General features: G+C 51.6%; 1 protein-coding gene across 2 annotated transcripts; it reads right to left on the minus strand.

The window, feature by feature from the left end:
- Positions 1-739: 739 nt before the first annotated feature.
- On the minus strand, positions 740-19,339 carry LPO (lactoperoxidase; the record flags this gene model as incomplete). Of its 2 annotated transcripts, XM_080826488.1 has the most annotated exons (12): positions 740-947; positions 1,137-1,374; positions 2,271-2,444; positions 3,514-3,766; positions 5,928-6,088; positions 8,140-8,464; positions 9,705-9,911; positions 10,689-10,818; positions 11,197-11,314; positions 13,463-13,623; positions 18,005-18,092; positions 19,240-19,339. In XM_080826488.1, the coding sequence occupies 12 exons, from the start codon at positions 19,337-19,339 to the stop codon at positions 740-742; spliced, it is 2,163 nt and encodes a 720-aa protein (XP_080682614.1). The 2 variants fall into 2 exon arrangements, with proteins under 2 accessions (XP_080682614.1, XP_080682615.1); XM_080826489.1 differs by lacking the exons at positions 13,463-13,623; positions 18,005-18,092 and having other exon boundaries at positions 19,240-19,315.
- Between the last annotated feature and the right edge of the window lie 1,940 nt (positions 19,340-21,279).

The following is a 21,279-nucleotide window of genomic DNA, read 5'->3' on the forward strand; positions in this document are numbered from 1 at the left end:
GCTCGGAAGTCCTCCCTGTTTGATCCCTGGACAGCACCCCAAACCCTCTCCCTTGGCTCTATCTATGGCCATTGTTTCTTTCCCCAGGAGCCCCTTGCTTCCTCCTTTTCTCTGAGAACTGAAATCTCACCACACCATAACTTCTTACCACACCATAACTTCTCACCCCCCCCGCCCAGACCCATGCACACAGCATCTTAGTGGTAAGAAATGTCTGCGCTGTAAACCTCTAGTTACTTATTTGGCCGTGGTTCCAAGGTCTGCCTTCCGGAAGGGAATAGCGTCACTGCCACCACCTTCAGTCAACCATCAGATGTTTATTGAGCCTGTGCTGTGTGCTGAGCGTCATGCTGGGTGGCACGGGGGACACATGGAGGCAGACTGGTCTCTGGCTCAAGGAGCTTACAATCTAGTTTGAAAGGAGAGGTGGGAAGATAAGAGCCCAACGGCCGTGGCCTCAGATGAGACACGTTGCAGGGAGAGGATGGCTGACATCCCATGGACAGAGGGGATGACGGGGGAGCAGCGGGTTCAGGTGGAAGAGCTGGGAAGGCTGAGGTGCTGGTCTTGGGTTTGAGCGCGGTGTGCATCTGGCGAGTAGAGAGAAACCCGGCCGAAAAGAAGGGCCGGGATGGGGTGTGGAGCTCTAAGGGACTGGGTCACCAAACTTGCTTGAAATGGAATCAAGGACCAAAGGGAGCGCTACTGCACAGTGCAGGATGCTGGGAAGCCTGGGCCCCTAATTCTCCACTGAGGCCCAGGGTGAAAGGTCCAGCTTGTCAATGGCTGAGCAATCCACAAAGCCCTGGGGGTAGCTGTTGGCCTGGAATGGGTCGCGTGGGACCTTGGTGATGTGGGTGTTGTCACAGACCAGGCGAGAGAAGGACATTTTCTGGAGAGAGTCCCGTTGCTTCTCAGTGAAGACCCCAGGGTTCTCCCACCAGAATCTGCAGAGACAGAAGCAGGGTCTGTCCACACAGCCCCGCTGGCAGCCCCTCCCGCCCCACTGTGCCAAAGGGGAAGGAAGGAGGTGACTGGGAATGCACGGAGGTCTGGGCCAGTCCTCACACAGGACTTTGGGACCCCCACAGAGAAGGGTCTGCTCTCCCCTGCCCTCCTCACAAGATCTCACTTGCCTGTCTCCATCACGGATTTGCTGGAACTGCTTCCCCAGGATGCAGGCCAGGAGAGACCCCACTCGGCCCCTCTCTACCAGGGGCTCAGCAATGCCCCCAACCCAGATGTCGATGTTGTCAGGGGTCCCGTAGAGATCCAGTAACTTCTTAGCCAGCCTCCTGTTCTTTAGCACAGCGTTCAGCTCCTTCAGGGTCTGGGGCCGCGAGAGGTCACAGAAGCCTCTCCAGGAGTTGTACCCTAGAGAAGAGGGGCCGAGGCTGTCTCATCCCAGGGGCTTGTCCCCCACAACTCCCCTGCTCCAGCTCCATTGGCCCCAGAAAGCCTGGCCTCATAGCCTCCCGGGCGGGGTGGGCAGGGCTCCATTGTTGTACACTTGTGGTCCTTGAGGCTTGAGAAGGCTAGCAGGTTACATGGGGCTCACTGTGGGCCCAGGCGCTATGCTAAGCCCTGTACGAATATGTCAGCTGAAGAACAGAGACGCTAAGTAACTTGCCCAAGGTCACGTCCCTAGAAATAGCACAGCTGGGATTTGAACCCCAGGCTGTCCGGCTCTTAATTACTACATTAAATTCCCTTTTGTGGGTACAAAAGAAAGGTCCAAAAGTCATTGGTTTTTCTCTATTCTCCTTTTTTAATGTTTTTCTGGGATTTTTAAACCAGCTTGACAAGTCAGTTGTTGGCCTCTTGTTCATCTGAGGAGCTCTGGGACGCTACTAGGTATGTTCTCTTATCTCTGCATTGGGGAGAATGGAAGGCTCCATTTCACAGATGAACAAAATAAATTTTTTAAAAACTGGCATATGGGGGGGTGCCTGGGTGGCTCAGTGAGTTAAGCCTCTGCCTTCGGCTCAGGTCATGGTCTCAGGGTCCTGGGATTGAGCCCCGCGTAGGGCTCTTTGCTCAGCAGGGAGCCTGCTTCCCTCTCTCTCTCTGCCTGCCTCTCTGCCTACTTGTGATCTGTCTGTCAAATGTGTAAATAAAATCTTTAAAAAGAAAATAAAAAAATAAAAACTGGCATCTCTGCTTAAGTTTTAGAATTGGCCAGATCCCCTGGGCTTTAGAAGAGAGTCCCTAAGACCCTCAGAAAGTAACGAGAAGTTCCCTGGGCCAGGCGGGACCCCAGGCCCACTCACCAGGCATCCCATGGTCTCGGCCCCGCTGTATGTTGATGGCAGCCAGGTCAAAGCCGTGGATCTTGTGGGTGGGCTGGAAAAGCTTGTTGCGCAGCTCTCTTGTCATCATTTTGTTCTGATCCAGGAGCTTGGACTTCTTGGCCAGCAGGCCCCTGACCAGAGGGTCAATTCCACCTGCAAGGGAGACCCAGAGGCCATCGTGGGGGTGGGGGTAGGGTGAGGCCGTCTTCCACTGCTAGCCCCTCCCTCCACCGGACGTTTCCTATCAGGTGAAAAGTGAGGCCAACTGAACATCTCAGGCTGGCAGCCGGGAGAGAAGAACGAGGTGCAGCCTTCAGGGTGTGCTGGGCCAAGGGCATCTAGACTGCCTGCTGGGGGTGAGGAGGGGGTGGGGAACGGACGTTCCTGGGGTGATGGCAGGAATATAAGCTTCCGGAGTTTTCTGAGCTTTGGCTCCGAGAGTCAGCTCCTTTTCCTTCCATGTGTCCCCCCCCCCCGGGGAACTCTGAAGCATGGGGAGAGGTAGCAGGAGGCTACAAAGAAAGGCCCTGACTTGTCAGGACTTAAGCAAAGCCGGGTTCAGTGCAGCCCGGCCCAGCATAAAGAGGAGCTGGCCCAATCTTTGGCACTTGATGGAGGTGGAGAGTCCTAGAGGACAGCAGAAAAGAGCAATTTATTTACCAAACCCATGAATTCTTTCTGTAGGGAAGCCTGTGGCAGGGAAAGGTCAGACACTTTGGAGGCCAGAGGAGGAGAGAAAGAATTATAACTCATTTATTGACCACCTCCTGTGTGTCAGAAGCCATTGTAGTGCTCTCCACATCTATGCCACATGATTTTTTGTATATCCTACTGCTGTGGGTACCATTGTGAGGAAACTGAGGCTCAATGAGGTGAATTCACTTGCCCAAGGTCACACAGGAAGTTCCTGCAATATGACTTCTAAGCCAGGCTTTCCTAGAAGCAGGGTGCAGCACGAGACCGCCGGGTCACAGTGCTTCCCTAAAAGGACATACTGTCTTTTTTTTTTTTTTAATAAGACTTTATTTATTTATTTAACAGAGAGAGAGAGAGAGAGAGAGAGATATCACAAGAAGGCAGAGGCAGGCAGAGAGAGGGGGAAGCAGGCTCCCTGCTGAGCAGAGAGCCCGATGCGGGCCTCCATCCCAGGACCCTGAGATTAAGACCTGAGCCAAAGGCAGAGGCTTTAACCCACTGAGCCACCCAGGCGCCCCGGACATACCGTCTTTGACTATCCTCCAGGTGTTGAAGAAGAGGGTGTGCAGGGGGAGCTCTGCCTCTGGACCCCACGGCTGATAGTTCTCATCCAGACGGGACACAGTCGAGGGGACCTCCAAGTGGCCAAAGCGGAAGGCAAAGGTGAAGACGTTGGAAATTCGGGGGTCGGCAGATTTGTTATAGCCTTGGTATGGGGGGATCCACTTCTGCATCTCCTCACCGAGCACAACGGGTAGGTAGTCCCTAAAGGTGATAATCTGCAGGGGCAGAAGCATCATGAGCCAAGGGTGGGAGAAGGCGGAGACCTCTGCAGAGTGAGGTTGGAGGAAGCTGCATCCAGAGGGACAAGTGGCCAAAAATCTAGGAGGGCAAATGGAAAGCAAACGTGCCCATTTCCCTTCCTGTGACCGTGGTAGACAGTTGCTAACTCATCATGACGTTTCTGCTGGTCGCACATCGTCTGCCTCGAAACATGGGCCCTACTGATCAGTCCTTTGAATTGGCACTAGACATGTACTCTCTTTGTCACCTCTGCTCCAGGTCTACGGCCTTGAAGCTAAAGTGACAGTCCTCGTGTGTCACTTGAACATAACGATGCCACATCATCCAACTTTTCCCAGTAGGGCCAGAGCGAAAGGAACAATGAACCACAGGAATGGTTCACAGTGTGAGTTCACCTCATCTCCAATTCTGAGACAAATGGTGCGCCGTGGAGAAGCAATTTGGACGCTTGTTTTACTCAAAGCAATGAGCTAACACAAACAGAGAAAATTTTGAAAAAAGAGAAAATCATGACACCACGTAATGCAATAATTCTATTTTTTTCTTTTTTCTAATCTTTGTCTACACGATGCATATTTTTACACGCTTGTGCTCCTAGAGAATACATACTTTTACTTTCTGCTTTTTTCATTTCAAGCTTCTCATGTTTCTACCTAGCTCACCATTATTGTGTAATTCAACCTGCATAATATTCTCTTGCATTCACGGATCCTTTTCTTATTGTTTTACTTTTAGGTTGCTTCCAATTTGTTCATCAGCAAAGGTTGTAGGGATTTCATCCTTGGAGCAGGCAGCTGCTTCTCAGACTCTGCGTGGTAGTGAGGGACAGAAACTTGCCTCTGCCCGTAGAGGACTGGCCCAGCTGTGGCACCAGACCAAACTGGTTAGTCAGATTCTCGCTCTCAGAAATTTAGAGTTTTGGATGCTCCTGTCCTGGACGGTTCACAGCGGCATCATTCATAATAGCCCCAAACTAGAAACCATTCTAATGTCCTTCAGCGGGTAGATGGTTAAGTCAACCATGGAACACTACTCAGTAGCAGAAAGGAAGGGACTTTACACCTGCAACAGTCCCGGTGGACCTCAGGGGCATTACGCTGAATGGAAAGAGCTGATCTCAAAAGGATACAGACTGTTCTCGAAACAACGTAATTAATTGTACAGACAGAGGGCAGACTGGTGATCTGCGGATAGGGACCGGGAAGGGGGGTGGGTGGGTGCGGCTCTCAGAGGATAGCAGGTGGGAGTCTTGTGGTGATGGCAGAGTGAAGTTTCTTTATTGTGGGGATGATTCCCTGAGACTACCCATGTGATAAAGTTGCACACACACACACACACACACACGCACACATACACACACGACTGCATTTCTAACTGGTGAAATCTGAATAAGACCTTTGGTTTTTGTCAATGTTAATGTCCTGCTTTTTTTTTTTTTTTTTAATTTGACAGAGAGATCCCAAGTAGGCAGAGAGGCAGGCAGAGAGAGAGGGGGAAGCAGGCTCCTCACTGAGCAGAGAGCCTGATGTGGGGCTTGATCCCAGGACCCCGGAATCATGACCTGAGCCGAAGGCAGAGGCTTAACCCACTGAGCCACCCAGGTGCCCCAATGTCCTGCTTTTGATGTTGTACCACGGTCATGCAAAACATTAGCACTGGGGGAGACTGTGTGCATGCGCTGCTTGTTTACAACTTCCTAAGAATCTGTACTTATTTTTAATAAATGCTTAAATATGTGCCCAGTTAATTCTAGCTAGTCAATCAGCCAATCTCCTATAGCACTGGACGATGCCTGTGACCTGTGGCTTGGATGTGGAGAATTTAGAAGAAGAGCATCCAGCTGAAACAGCCCGCCTAGCTGCTGTTCAACAGTCCCAGGCGTGACAGAGACTTTGGCCCCAGGGATGACACCGGAGTGACCAACATACAAATGACTCTCGGACACTCTGAATCCAGAGATTTATTTTGGGGCAAAGATGCTAAAGAAATGAAAGGGAGGGTGAGAAGCATGAGACAGTGGGAAAGAAGAAACAGAGGGGGAGAAGGGGAAGCGGAGCGGGAGGAAACAGAGAAGGTGGCAGAGCCAGGGGTGGAAGCCAGGTGGGCATGGGAGGCAGGGTTCCTGGGCTTCTGTACCTGCACAAAGGCTCCCAGTATTTTCCGGGCTTCCTGGTAGACCTTCTCTCCATCCCAGTGAGGGTTGAGTCTCTTTAGCTCAATTGCCAGCCGGTTGTGCTCTCGGAGAAAGAGGGTGTGGGAAGTGGCCAGCAAGATCTGCTCGGAGGCTCGGGAATCTCCTGAAAGCCCAGAAGGCAGGAAGGTTAGTTTCCCCAGAGCAGCCCCAGAACCCAGTAATCTGCGCAAAGAAATAGATGACAGTGCCCCCAAAGGCCCTTCTCCTAAGCCCCTTCTTCTAGTTAACCTAAGGGAAGTCAAGTGGAAAGGGATCAGGGCAGGGATTCACAGGTTTGAATCTCAGCTTCACTCACAATTTTTAGCTGAGTCACTTTGGACAAGTTACACTTCCAAGCCTCAATCTCTGGGAGAATGGGGATAATAACGCTGACTGCACAACAGTGTGCTAAAAACTACAGATGACATTAAGGAAAATTCTGCTGATTACAATCCCAACTGCCCTCTAAAATGGGGCAGTACAAATTAACAGAGGCTTTTTGTGTGGACCCACTTCGAAAGTTTTAGGAATGCCAGATTGAGGCCAGGAGCGTGGGTAGGGTCGAATTTCTCCATGCAATAATGGGAGAAGAATCTAGAGATGGGGGCCTTTGGGAGAAAGGAAAGACGGGAGGAATGGGGGCGGGGGCTTAATGAACTGGCAGAAGAGCAGGTGTTTCACAAGGGGACATTTTATATCCTCTAATCTTCAGGAAAAGTCTACTAAACTCACAAATGCTTGGTCTGCATGGGTATTTTTATGAAAACAGCAAAGGGTTTGGTTTTGTATCCAGATTGATGTGAGATATGTGTAAACATGGAATCCAAGAGGTCTACCCAAGAGATCTGGGCCTATGGACTGGCTTTCTGCCATGTCTGTCTGGGTGGGCAAGGGGTTCATCCTGCAGAGTGGATTTTTGGAAGAGGAAAGGTCTCCAGAAGCCCAAGGCAGAGGCCTGAGGGCATATCGGGAGGGCACGAGCTCCCAGAATGAACAGAATTGGGGGGTTTTGGTTGTGCACAGGTTGTACAGAGTGGGGTCTTTGTGCTGAGTGTATAAAAAGCCTTAAAAATAGGCATTCCTCTTAATCTAGAACCTCCTCCTCTAGCAAGTTATCTTAATAAAATTATTAAAAACGAGGGGCAACTGGGTGGCTCAGTCGGTTAAATGTCTGCCTTCAGCTCAGGTCATGATCCCAGAGTCCTGGGATCGAGCCCCGCATGGGGCTTCCTACTTAGCAGGGAGTCCGCTTCACCCTTTGTCCCTTTCCTCCATTTGTGCTCTGTCTCTCTCTAATAAATAAATAAAATCTTCAAAAAAGTAAAAGTAAAAGAATTTTTAAAATAGGATTATTAAAAATGAGTACAAAGATTCATCAACAAGGATGTTCATGACCTAAAAAACAGCAATAAATCACAGAAAATCTAGAATTATTTAAATGCTTCCAAGTAGGGTTGATAAAATAAATTATATGTGATGGAATACCAGGCGGCCAGTAAAAATCGTGTTGTAGAAGAATGATTAATGATGTGATATATTACATGAAGATATCAGGTTATAGAACATAACTGATAGTATAACCCCAATTATATAAAAACAGTGTAGAACTCTACCTACGATTAAAAAAAAAAAAACCCTGGAAAGATGGGCACTAAAAATGTTAACAATCATTATTGGTGGGTGGTGGGGTTTTGTGGATTTTCTTATTTGTGCTTCTCTGGACTCATTTTGTTTTGTTTTGTTTTGTTTTTTAAAGATTTTTATTTATTTATTTGACAGACAGAGATCACAAGTAGGCAGAGAGGCAGGCAGAGAGAGAGGAGGAAGCAGGCTCTCCGCGGAGCAGAGAGCCCGATGCGGGGCTCGATCCCAAGACCCTGGGATCATGACCCGAGCCGAAGGCAGAGGCTTTAACCCACTGAGCCACCCAGGCGCCCCGTGATTTTGTTTTTCATAGTGAACACATGTTCTTAGATTTGTATTCATCTGGGCCCTTCTGCCACGCCTGAACCAGAGCCAGAGGCGGCGGGGACTTGGTGTGCGTTTTTTTCCAGAAGGCATAGGAGAAGAGGCAGTGGCAAAGCCTCTTTGGAAGCGCCTAGCAGCCTCCTGACGCTTTTTTGGTCTCTCTCTGCTCCCAGTCCTTGGGTCCCTCTGTTCCCAGCCCGGACTCACCCGCCAGGAAGCAGGGCACTCGGGCGGTGGTGTTGATGAACTCGCAGGGGCTTGGCTTCTTGATGTCGAAGGGCGGGTAAGCCAGCCCGTGGTCATCGAACTCCTGGTTCACAGCCATGAGGCCCAGTGGGCTGCTGAGGTTGCGAAGGCGGCTGGCCAGGCTGGGTTCGGGGCCGTATACCAAGCTGGCATCCAGGAAGGAGGTCAGAGCATTGATCTGATCTCGAGCCAGGGACTGGTAAGGTGGAGTGGGGCAAACGAACCCAGCTCGGAAGAAAGGCATGCATTTGCCTTGAGTCTTCAACTTGGGGTCATTGGGAGGGAACTGTGGAGAGATTGGGGTAGGTGACAGGGCAGAGGTGGCACAGCCGGGAACTGACAACCTCCCCCCAGGGCAGGTTTGGATGTGGCTGGCAATGATGCTGCCAGAGCCCTCGTGGGGCCCTGGGACCGGACACTGGCTCCAGATACCTCTTGCTGACATTGTACCTCCTGGGCCACGATGCCCTGAAGTTCTTTACATTCCCACCGTGTAAAATAGGCTGAGGGGAATCATTCGATCTTTCATAGCAAAGGTTCCACATTTTTGGTGGGGAGGGAGTCCTGAGATCCCTGGACAGGGAAGCAAGACATGACCCAGGAAAGGCTCTGTTACTAATTATTACCAACAACAGCTACCATTTATTTATTTTGGACCTAACATGTGCGATGCATAATGCATACCTTTTCTCACTTCGGTCCTCAAAAAAGGTAAGGTAGATAATTCAGTCCCATTTTACAGGTGAGAAAATTGAGGCTCAGAAATGTTAAGTAATTTGCCTAGGAACTTAGAAACTGGAAAGGATATACGGGATTCAGATCTAGATTGACCTCGGTCCGCAGCTCATGTTCTTTCTATCACAGCACACAGCCTTGATTTGTTTGAGTGAATAAATCACTCTTCAACTGTAAAATCACGAATAAGAAGAAAACGGGGCACCATGGCAAGTTCCTCTCTCTTCCTGCTGGAAAGCCCCACAAATCCCGGCCCTCGCTCGGATTCACCCATCCAATCGCAGCTCTTTCTGGGAGCAGCCCTCCCAGAACCCACGGTGACTTACAGCAGTGTTCTACCAGCTAAATTGTGTATCAAAAGCATCTCCTGGGGATCCTGGTATAATGTAGACTTTGTTTCTCCCCATCTGGGAGGAAGCTTGAGCTTTAATATCCTTAGTAAGTCCCTAAGTGATGCCACTGCTTCCAGGCCAGGCACAGAGACGACCCTCCCCAGAGCTCCCCCAATTCTGCCACTAGAGGTTACTTGCCCATTTCCCACACAGGTCTCAGTCTTTGAGGAAAGGAGCGGTGTTTGATTCCCCAGCGCTTAGTGCACTGCCTGGCACGGAGTCGGTAATGAATGTCTACTCATGGAATAAACGGAAGGTGGATGAATGGACGTGTGAAGTTTGGGAAGCCGTCAGATCAGCATTTGGGATCTATCCTGAGCCCCGAGCTGACCAGCTGGGAACATCTGCCCTGTGGTCGGGGAGGCAAGAGGCTTGTCACTGACAGCCGTAGGGGCCTACCATGATGGGGAAGCAGTTGTCTCCCTGGATACAGTACTTGTCACACTGGGCTTTGGAGTACTCGCTGCTCCCCAGCTCGGTGTCGGGGGCAAAGTCCAGGTCATGGTCCACGATTTGACCCCACTGCATGAAGAGCAAGGATCTGTTTTGGTCCAGAACACCCTCCTCGTTCAGGTAGTCTACAATCTGGTTGGATACGTCGCGGGCCTGCGGACGGAGAGAGAAGGGCAGGAAGGATTGGAGGAAGAGCTTTGAGGGGTCCAACTCAGCTGCGGTTTACTGTGTACCTCGGGTGTAACAGTGTGTACCTGTGTACTGTGTACCTTCCAAGCCCGCAGCAAGTTTGCAAAGTGGGTGGCATTACACTTGTCCTATACAGGACGGCACCCAGTCCTGGTGAGGCCAGGCCAATCCCCAGCAGTCCTGCAGCTACGGAGGGGTGGGGACAGGACTGCACACGGGTCTATGTGACTTGATGGCTTGCAAGGCCAATGCCCTTTCCACGATGAAAGGGGAAAACAAAGGCTCCTGCCGTCAGTGTCACTGAGGTGCCAGGTGTCTGGCAATAGGAGAGGGGCTCTGGGGAGGGACTGCCAACTCAGATGAGGCCAAGAGATAGGACTTCCAGGCAAACAACAGCTGATGCACCCCAGGGGCGGGGGCGGGGTAAGCGCAGGCAGGATGGGGCAGGGAGGCCATCTGCCTGGGACACCCCAGGGTATCTGGCCTGTGGGGCCGCCGGGCCGCGACCACCGCGTGGCTGGGCCCCGGGCTCTGCTGCCCTCTCGTGGCACTTTGGGGAACACGGCCGGGGAGCCCGTCCAAACATCCATCTCCGCCGCCGCGGCCCCGCCTCGCACCCTCTGCCCTCCCACATCTTTCTCCTGCCATCCCGCGTGTATTTGGGGGCTCATCCCCTCCCCTCTGACTGCCCTCCCGCCCCCTCCCGCTCGGGACTCGCGCCCACCCCGGGCCCGCCCTCACCAGCGGGACGGGGAAGCCGTTTCGCGTCCTGCCCGGCGTCCACCCGAAGGGCAGGGAGAGCCCGTCCTCGTACTCGGCCGGCAGCCAGCGCGCCAGCGCCCTGTTGGCGGCGCCCAGCTCGGGGTTCCTCCTGAAAGCGACCAAGACCCGCGCTCAGCCCGTGGGGACCTGTGGGGGAGCGGCGGGAGCCTCCACCCGCGGGAAAGGGGGCGCGGAGGAGACGCCTCTGACATGTGGGGTTTGGGAAGCTCGTCCACCCTGAGGGTGCGAGGCTGCGCTGCCGGTGGGATGCAGCGGTCTCCTTTTAGAAGACGGGAAGGTCGGGAGGGTTCCAACAGAACGGTTTCCGGTGGGCCGCAAGCCCAGGAGGGTAAGGTAGAGGGGGTTCTGCTCGGAATGACCCAAGGCCCCGGCTGGGTTGGGCAGGGCAGGCGGGCGGGCTGGAGCGCGTCCGCTGGGCATGGCCATTGGGAGGGGCCGCCCCCCAGCCAGGCCCATGCCCGCTCACCTGTTGTTACAGTCTCCTGTAATGGTTCGGTAAGGACTGTCCTCGTCACATTTCACCACCGGAACAGGGGCGTCACAGCCCACCTCCAAAGACAGTGCAGTCAGGTCCAGACTGGGGTCTGAAACAGAAGGGCCGCCAAGGCTGCTGAGTTCTTTCTCCATTCTGGGGCACTGGGGGAAGGCAGGACACTGAAACCAGAGGTCAACTTACATTTCTTGGAATACAGGTCTATGTTCTAGGGAAGTAATTCTCCGGTGGTTTCTGGTTCAATCCTGACAACTCGCTAAAGCAGAATTTTAATTCCCATTTTGCAGATGAGAAACTGAGATCACAGCGCTGAAGAGACTTTCCCGAGGCCAAACGGATAGCCATTGTGAAAGTTCCCAGAATAGTTAATGATTCTTTGTTTTTATCAGGTCATTTGAATCAACAGACCTTTCTTTTAGAATGAAAATGCCCCTGAGAGGTAGAGCACCGGTTAGTCTGAAGTAGTTTGGTAGGACTGCTTTTCTTCTAAAAGGGAACCCTCCTACACTGTTGGTGGGAATGCAGGCTGGTGCAACCACTCTGGAAAACAGCATGGAGGTTCCTCAAAAAGTTGAAAATAGAGCTACCCTACGACCCAGCAATCACACTACTGGGTATTTACCCTAAAGATACAAATGTAGTGATCCGAAAGGGCACATGCATCGGAATGTTTATAGCAGCAATGTCCACAATAGCCAAACTATGGAAAGAACCTAGATGTCCATCCACAGATGAATGCATAAAGAAGATGTGGTATATATATACAATGGAATACTACGCAGCCATCAAAAGAAATGAAAACTTGCCATTTGTGAAGACACGGATGGAACTAGAGGGTATTATGCTGAGTGAATTTAGTCAATCGGAGAAAGATAATTGTCATATGATCTCCCTGATTTGAGGAAGTTGAGAGGCAACGTGGGGGGCTTGGAGGGGCAGGAAAGGAATAAATGAAACAAGATGGGACCAGGAGGGAGACAAACCATAAGAGACTCTCAATCTCACAAAACAAACTGAGGGTTGCTGGGGGTAGGGGGGTAGGGAGAGGGGGGTTAGGATATGGACATTGGGGAGAGTATGTGCTATGGTGAGTGCTGTGAAGTGTGTAAATCTGGTTATTCACAGACCTGTACCCCTGGGGCTAATAATACATTATATGTTAATAAATAAATAAATAAATGACTATAATACCTAAAAAAAAAAAAAGACTGCTTTTCTTCTAGAGCTTCACTGACGTCTGAAGTACCAAGCAAGCAGGAATCTAGATGAGGAAGATGTTGGGAAGGGACAGGGAATTTTCAAGTGAGAAGCACGGTGGTCTTGGAAGGAGTAACATGGTGGGGAGGCTTCAGGCATCCGAGGCGCAGATCAGAGGGAACTGCTAACCTAATGCAGCCTGAGAGGCACCCGGGTGCCTGGGTGGAAGGGAGGCAAGGGAACCTGGTTCTGTGGGGGCTTCGTCAGGGGACCATCTGTGAAGGGTGGCGGGGGCTGGGGTTCAACCTGCCCCTCCTTTGGAGTCTCAGAGTTTCAAAGTGATGGCTACTTCTCCCCACCTTGTCCCAGTTTCCTTCTTTTGGAACTTTGGAATTTGCCCATATCCGAGGCCAGTTACCTTCCTGCACTTGTTTTCCCGGGGAGAACCTGCAGCCTCTTCCTCCGGTTGGGACCAAACCCCTTCCTCCATGACCCTCCAAGAACTGTAACATTTGGTGGGGCAGGCGGGGCGTGGTGGGGTGGGGTTGGAGGAGGTCACGATCAATCCATTACCTCATTGTTTCAGCTACACCTTACCCCAAACAAGAGGGAAATCTCTTCTCCTGTAACATAATCCCAGTAAATCCCCCTGATCAGGTGGTTTAAATGTCTCCTTTACAGGCCGCAGTGGTGGCACTGTGGTTTGGGACAGGGAGCCCATGTTTATTGACTTTAGAACTTCCTCTGGACGGAGGCTTACAGATGGCATTATACAAAGAGCATGAATGTCCCCTCATTTGGAGTTGGCAACGTGACCGTGCTGGGCCTGGGCTCCTTTCTCTGCAAAACACACCCCACACTGACATAGCTGTCCTCTCTGTCCCTCCTCGCTCTGCAGGTCTATGACTCTGAGAAGGGAGAGCCGGGAGGGCCCCTCCTTGGAGGTGCTCCTAAGAGAGAATGCAGGTTTTGGTGGCTTCTGTTCTCTCCTACAGAGGGATGGCCCCTTCCTGCCATCAGAGGGTTAGTGGGTTTTCTGTACCTGTGGCATTGGTCAAGGCCGCTTTCTGCCTCAGTCTCTTTAAGGACTCCTCCCACACATGCCCGATGCGGATGGCTGTGCGTGCCCGGCCTTTGGCATGCTTGAGGTACTCAGAGAGCTGTCGAGTGGTGGGTGCCTCGGAGCTCATGGCCGTCTTCAGCCTACAGCAGAGACCAATGGGAGAGTCACGACAGGGCCCCTCAAATCAGACTCTGTAGAAGGGGAGTGAGGGGACGTGTGGGGGGTGTGGGCAGCATGCAGGAGACAAGCACTTCCTGTGCTCTTTTCTCATTTTCCTTTGGATGCCTCTGGAAAATCTCTTCTGGGAGGAGGAAGCTACAGTGTGTCTGGTTCTGAGAAAGGGCAGAGAGCTGGAGCTGAGCGTTTCCTGAATGAGAATCAGAGGGTTGTAACTGTGCCGGCCAGGTCAGAATCAATTGGGGGAAACTTAAAAACACCCAAACCCACGATGTACGGGTTCAGACTGAGGAACTCCTGCCATGTACCTGTGCGGACCGAGAATTCTAGAACGAGCAAACCTGTGGGCCTGTAGTTCTTCCCGTGGAAACACCCCCAGTTCCATGTGGCCCTAGAGTCCGAGTGAAGTTTGTTTAGATGTGGGCTGTAGCACCCCCCTCTTGTGGACCATTTTTGGGGCAAGATGTTCAGTCTTTTATTCTTAATTTCCCATGTGTAAAACAAGAAGCCCAAATCCCTGCTCCTAAGAAATTCGTGACAACACAGAGGTGACTGAGCGCAAGGTGGGGTCAGAAAAGTCCCTCCATGAGAATCCACCACCCCTTCTCTGTGCCTCAGTCTCCTCAGGTGGGAGAGGAAGGGTTCTATGAGAGGATGTCTGTGGCTCTGAGACTGAAATCTTGGAAGTGGCTCACATTCTCCAAAAGACAGCTCTGCTTTTGGGGGACGGCTCACTAGCTCCAATACCTGGGCTGTCACTCATCAGGTTCTTAGCTATTTCAAGAGTGAGGGGCGTGCTGTCTCCGCTGAGGGACTTCCTGGGCTAGCGGGACAGGCACAAGGACAGCTGTGATAACTGGGCTCTCATCAGCAGGCCTACACCTGACCAGCTTCCCCCAACCTCAATAAAATAGGACCCAGGAAAAGAAACGAGGCTGTCTTGTGGCTGCTGTTGCAGAGACAGCATGGCCCAGTAGCCCAGAGTGCTGCCCTGTCCGACATGCTAACTGTCAGCCATGTGTGGCTATTTAAATGGAACTTCATCAAAATCAAGTTGAATTCAGCTCCTCCCTGGCACTAGCCACATTTTAAGTGCTCAGTAGCCATGTGTGGTTAGTGGCTCCCGTACTGGATGTCCCAGATATAGAACATTGCATCATCACAGAAAGTTCTAGCGACCAGCCCTGGCCTAGAGTTTGAGCTTAGGAAACAAGATTTGAATGTTTGGCTGTTTTGACTCTGTTTTGATGCCTGCCACTTTCTAGCTGTGTGCCTCTGGGCAAGTTACTCAACCTCTCTGTACCAAGCTTCCTTATCCCTAAATGAGGATAATGACAGTAACCTTAGGCTGAACTGTGCTATTTGATCATTTTGCCCTCAACAACAAGCTACTTGACATCGGTTGAGTTAGCACTGCATAGGGTTGTGGGGAGGAGGGAGCATAAAGCTGGCATAGAATAAACCCTCACGTATGTTAGCATCAGCGCTACCATCCTCATGAGCCAGGACCCAAAGGGACCCCCCCCCACCCCAGAAACAAGGTGGGCTGCTGAGCCTTGTAGGGCTCTGCCTGGAAGGTCCCACGCAAGGTTCTCTGTGCTCCTTCACGCTTCCTCTGCCCTGAGCTGTGTGTGGCTCTCCTGCCTGAAGGCTGAACCCCAGGGCACTTACCCCCTACTTGGCTCTAGCCTGGGCTCTGCGCGGGAGCAGTCAGGGTGTGGGGAGAATTCTATCCATCTCCAGGCCCGCACCCTCATCCTAGTTACCATCCCCTCCCATCCCAACAGCTGCAGCAGCCTCCTGACGGAACCCCTGCCCCTGCTCCCATCCCTCTCCTTGTCTCCTGTCCATTCCCCACACAGCTGCAGCAGGGAACTTTTTAGAAGGAAAAATAGACCATGTCACTCTCCATGGCAAAGCCTTTCATCGGCTTATCCTGGGACATGCATGAATCCATTTGCTCACTGCACACGTGCTCCTAACGTTGCAGAACATCTTCATCACCCCCAAAAGAGACGCTGTACCCATTAAGCAGTCATTTCCAGTTCCTCCCCTGCTCCCCCTTCCTCACCACCCCCTCCCCCACCAACCACTAATCTGCTTTCTGACCCTATGGCCCTCTGGACCCGTCTCTCTCTCTCACCGGTAGATTACCACCTCCACCGGCACTGGCCTTCTTAGCCCCCGGAAACCTCTTTCCTGCCTTAGCACCTTTGCCTTTGTCCCTCCCAGACCTGGGATGCTCTCCCCCGCCCGGCTCTCTACGTGGCTAGCTGCTTCTCATCCTCTGTCAGGCTTCCCCAGTCCCTGACCTCCAGCAGCTCTGTATATTTCCCTCGTCCTTTTCACAAATCGTGACTCGGATTGTTTGTGTTCGTGTCAGGAGAGGTTTCTGTATGATCCTTTATGTCTCCATGAGGCCGCTGAGTCCAAGAACTAACCAGTGGGGATGAGTCCCAAAGCCGGGCCTGTGCACGACTTGCAAAGGAAGTGAGGAACTCTGATTTTGTGGGTTTTACTCTAGCCCCACCTTGGGACCATACAAGGATTGAAGCTAAGGGGGGAGAGAATGTTCGTTTGGAAGTGGCTGTTGAAGTCCCAGGCACTTCCCTGCTGCCACCCTGGGGCTTCCCCCTGTGCTTTAATTCTGGTGACAAGGACCTCAGGAGGAGGGCCTGTGTGTCCTAGAGTCATGGTCAGTGGTTGGCACCTGCCCAAAGAGCCGCACAGGGTGGTGGCTGTCACTATGCACCTGAGAGAGAGCATGAGCCAGACAGGGCAGCCCTGGGCAAAGTCCACATAGCCTCTGGCCACGGGGCAAAGCCTTTTGTCTTCTAGAGACTGCTTAAAAGGGACCCGGCTCAAGAGGGGGCGGGGAGGTGAGAGCTGAGCCAGATGCTTCTGGGTCGAGGGTTGGAGCTGTAGTCTACTGGCCAGAGACTTCTCTGGGTCAGGGAGCTGGCAGCAGAATCTCCCAGAGAGCTGACAAGTGCCCCAGGTGGGGAAGAGCCTCTGACTTCCTCAAGGCACTACGCTGTGAGGTGACTTAGACCTTGACCTCTGGTGTCTCTCCCCCCTTCCCCAGCGTAACCCTAAGGAGTCAGAAACCTGTGCTGGGGGGAGAGGGAGGAGCCCAGGAAAGAGAGAGATCCGCAGACTGTGCTCCTTTTCTCATTCTAAGCCTAATGCAGCTCTGAGCTGAGGGACGTGAGATGCTCTGGGTTTGTTCTCCTTGTGCTGACGTAGGAATTCCTGATGGGACACTGTTCTTGGGACTAGAAGTGACCACAGCCAATATTGTCATCTAAAAGTCAGCAGAACAGGGGGCGCCTGGGTGGCTCAATGGGTTAAGCCTCTGCCTTCGGCTCAATCATGATCTCGGGGTCCTGGGATCGAGCCCCGCATCCGGCTCTCTGTTCAGCAGGGAGCCTGCTTCCTCCTCTCTCTCTGCCTGCCTCTCTGCCTACTTGTGATCTCTCTCTCTCTGGGTCAAATCAAAGTCAGAACACTTATGGGACTGCTTAAGAGTTCATTCAAAGGCCAAGAAGGAAGGAAGCCCCAATTCTAGTGCAAAGGGACAGCAAGAGGAAGGAATAAGGTTGCCTTCTGCTCAACACAATGGTTATTGTTGGTCCGCCTTTAGCTGGCTGGGCTTGGTGAGGGCAGGGACCCAGCCTGCACAGCTTGTTTCGGAGATCCCAGCCCCACCTGTGACTGGAGGATGGCTCACTCTGCTGGTACCCTGTGGGGTCCCCAGGCACCCTCGGATCTTCTTATGGGGTTGGGGAGATGCGATCCTAGCTACCCCAGGTGCAGCTGCTGAAGGCTCACACCTGAACACGTCGGGTGTGATTACTGAGCCAGTCCTTGCTTAACTTCCTCCTTTGATCTCCCCCAGTTTGCCCCCTCACTCCATTCACAGCTTTCCTGAGAGCAGGCCTTAGTAAGTCCGGCTGCGTAGGAACCCATGTGTCAGATTCTGCTCCCAGGGAACTGGACCTAAGTTAGTCAATGTTAGCTGAACGAATGGAGAAATGCTACCTACAAGCTTACTGAGACTCTGGAATGCATGACCCAAGGAAACACTGGGCGACGCGGAACAAAGTCCTTACAGGGTGAGATCAGACATCCTCTTCAAGGTGGTTTATGGGCTGAGGATTTTTAAGACTCGTGGGCTATTACTCCCACTTGGCACACACTACAGGCCAAGGAGGTAGGGTGAGGGTAGCACAGCTTGTAAAAGGCTTTGCTCGCTGGCTTGTTTTGCTCAGGGCTGGCCCAGAGGCGCTTGTCGTTAGCTGGAAGCCAGGAAGGGGAGGTAGGCTGTGTGTGCATCTCACGTACCTGGTCCGGGATTCCAGAAAGGCCTTGTTGACTTGGACCTTGACCTGATTCACGGCATCAGAGATGGCAGCAGTCGTGGTGGTCTGTGCTTGGAGAGGGAGGGGCAAAGAGCCGAGTATCTGACACCATTCCTTTGAGATACCCTCTGCTTCTGTCTCCCTCTTTCTCAGCCATTACCCCCACCCCTCCAATCTGAGCAGGCAGAAGATCGAGATTAGGAAACATTCACAAGAATCCTTCAAGAGAAAAGGCACAGAACGGGACGGATATTCTCCGGGCCTCACTAAGATGTCAAAGGTGCTCTTCAGGGGTCCACTAGAATACCCAGAGATGGGGCTAAGGTGGGTGACCATTCAGGTTGGCTTGGGCTACTGGGCTGTGGGGATTTTTCTCGTTCTTGGTAAGACAGATGCTTAAGTGAGTCCATCAAAGGGCTTGGCTGATCGGGGCCCTGAGGTAGAGAAGGGGATGGTATAGGGTAGAGGAAGGATTTCTTCTTGTTTTCACTTGTATTGCGGTCTAGTTCATGGGAGGCAGGATGCATTCTCTGAATCAGGGAAGTCTGGTGAGTTAACTGGTGTCCCCCCAAAATACATGCTCAGCCAGAACCTCAGAATGTGATCCTATTTGGAAGTAAGGTCTTTGCAGACGTAATGAATTCAGATGAAGTTATAAAGTTACAGGATTAGGGTAGGCTCTAAATCCAATGACTGGCAGTCTTACAGCAAGAGGAGAGGGCACACAGGATTCACATAGGTGTGTGAAGACAGGGACAGAGACTGGACTGATGCAGCTCTAGGCCAAGGAGTACTTAGACTTGCTGGAACCACCAGAAGCTAAGAAGAGGGGAAGGAAGGATTCTTCTCTAGAGCCTTCAGAGGAACAGGACTCTGCTGACACCTTGCTTTTTGGATTTTTAACCTCTCGGACTGTGGGAAAATAAATTTCTGTTGTCTTTTTTTTTTTAAGATTGATTTATTTATTTATTCCAGAGGTGGGGGGACGGGCAAAGAGAGAGGAAGAGAAAATCCTGAAGCAGACTCCCCATTGAGTGTGGATCCTGATGTAGGGCTCAATCCCAGGCCCCCGAGATCGTGACCTGAGCCAAAATCAAGAGTCAGCCACTTAACCAACCGAGCCACCCAGGTGCCTCTAAATTTCTGTTGTCTTATGCCACCCAGTTTGTGGTCCTTTGTTTCGGCGGCCCCAGGAACCCCATGCAGGGAGACACTCACCATTTGCAGCCAGCGCTGCAGTCTGGAGCAAGGTCAGGGAGGCTAGAAGGGCTGGGAGACGGAGAAGGACCCGCATTGCTGAAACGAGACCCAGGATCATACGTGAGCTTGCTGTGCTCTCACAGGAGGGATTGAGTCAGAGAAAGGGGATGGTAAAGCAGATAAGGCCCAGGGACCAGCAGATGCCCTCACACTGGAGCAGAGAAGGGGAGACTAACTCAGCATCTACCATCTGTGAGATGCACACCATGTACTGGCACATGTGGGAAGAGGCAGTACTGGAAGGGAAAGAACTCGGGCTTCTGGGTCAGGACATCCTGAGTTGTACTTCTGCATTTGCTATGACTAGCTCTGTGACATTGGGCAGGCTACCTAACATCTCTGGGCCCCTGCCCTGCCAAGTGAGGGAACGAGACCAAGTGACCCAGGATGTCTGATTCTGCACTGACAGCCTGTGACCGGAGATCCTGCACCTGTCTTGTCAGAGGTGTGAGACCTGCTGTTACCAAACCTGGAGCAGGGCTTTGGAGTTACCCTCCCTCCCTCCCTGGAGGATGTATTGCATCAGGGAAGTGTGACTGAGAAGCAGGCACGCAGCTCCTCCCTTCTGAAATCAGCAGGGGCTGCCCTCTTCCTTAAAGAGCCAATTTAATGGGTGCAAAGGAATGGAAGTCGTGACAAAGCTCAGGGCTTCCCCGACCTCATAGCTTGTCCCAGGATGCCTGGAGAGACTCCAGCTCTTAGATTAACCCCTTCATTGTAAGCTTTAACCCTGAACCTGAGTCATCAGACTAAAATTCACACAGCCTTGTACATGAACACGTAGAGTGTTCATGAGGTTTGGTGGGATAGAACCAAAATATCTTTCGAGGAGATTCTAGCTCCAGCCCAGGGAAGAGCCCACGGCACGCGGATGGAATGATGCTGTGTTTAGACCATACTGGCAGGCCTCTTCAGTTTCACTAGCAGGCACGGGTTCTCCCCTTCGTGTGCATTCCCCGGCTGGACTCCAGAAACATACCAGGGAGAGCATCTCAGATTGGCTGCCCCCTCCATAGTTGCTTGAAGCTCCCTAGGGAAACTGCAGCTTCCCTAAGGGAAACTTGCCTGAGGGTCCACCCCGCTGGACACCCACTGATACGCTCCCCTTGAATTAGACCAGCCCAGAAGAGAACTGTGTATCTAGACTAGGTAATTTTGGTCTAATACTTCCCCAATATTTCCCTCTGTCCTTCTATGATTCCCCTACCAACTTTTATCTTGTTGAGTATATTTTTTGTAAGCTAACTCTAGAAAAAAAGGTATGAGTAAACACCTTTCTGGCCAAGATTCTCCTTGGCACTTTTATTTTTCCAAAAGGAGTTCCCAAATGGCATAGGATCCTGTCTTACACTTCTACGACCCCAAGTGGAACCACAGTCCTCCTCTTTGTGACTCGAGGGGACCACTGAGCCAGCAGAAATCTGCCCTTTAAGGCACACAAAGATGATGGTTTGGGAGTAAAAAAAAAAAAAAAAAAAAGTACTATATATATATTTTTAAATTCTGGTAAAAACACATAGTATAAAATTTAGTATCTTAACCATTTTCAACCATCCAGCACAGTGGTGACTAGTATATTCACGGTGTTGTACAACAATCTCTAGAACTATGTCATCTTGCAAAACTGAAACTCTATACCCACTAAAAACCAAATGCTTTTCCCTCTTCCCCTTGCTCCTGGCAACAACCATATCATTGATTTTTAAAAAGGGCTGATGGCCACGCAAGTATTCATTCCACTACTCTTTCAGTGACTCGTAATAAATTAAAAACAAAAAGGAGAAGGTACGTCTATGAAAAAGGGCATCATCTGAGATAGACTGAGGAAGAAAAATATCATAGCTGAAGACATGACCGTTGAGAAATCTGAACAGGGAGAAACAACCTCGGGGCTCATTTCTCTTTTCCTTTCCTCGGGACCCCCTTTATGCTCCCTTCACTGGGAAGTAGGGAAGGGACCTCGAGGCCAAATTCAAATTATTTTCCATGTCTTGGCCA

Source organism: Martes martes, assembly GCF_963455335.1.
Source record: "Martes martes genome assembly, chromosome: 16".
In the NCBI taxonomy this organism is placed as follows: domain Eukaryota; kingdom Metazoa; phylum Chordata; class Mammalia; order Carnivora; family Mustelidae; genus Martes; species Martes martes.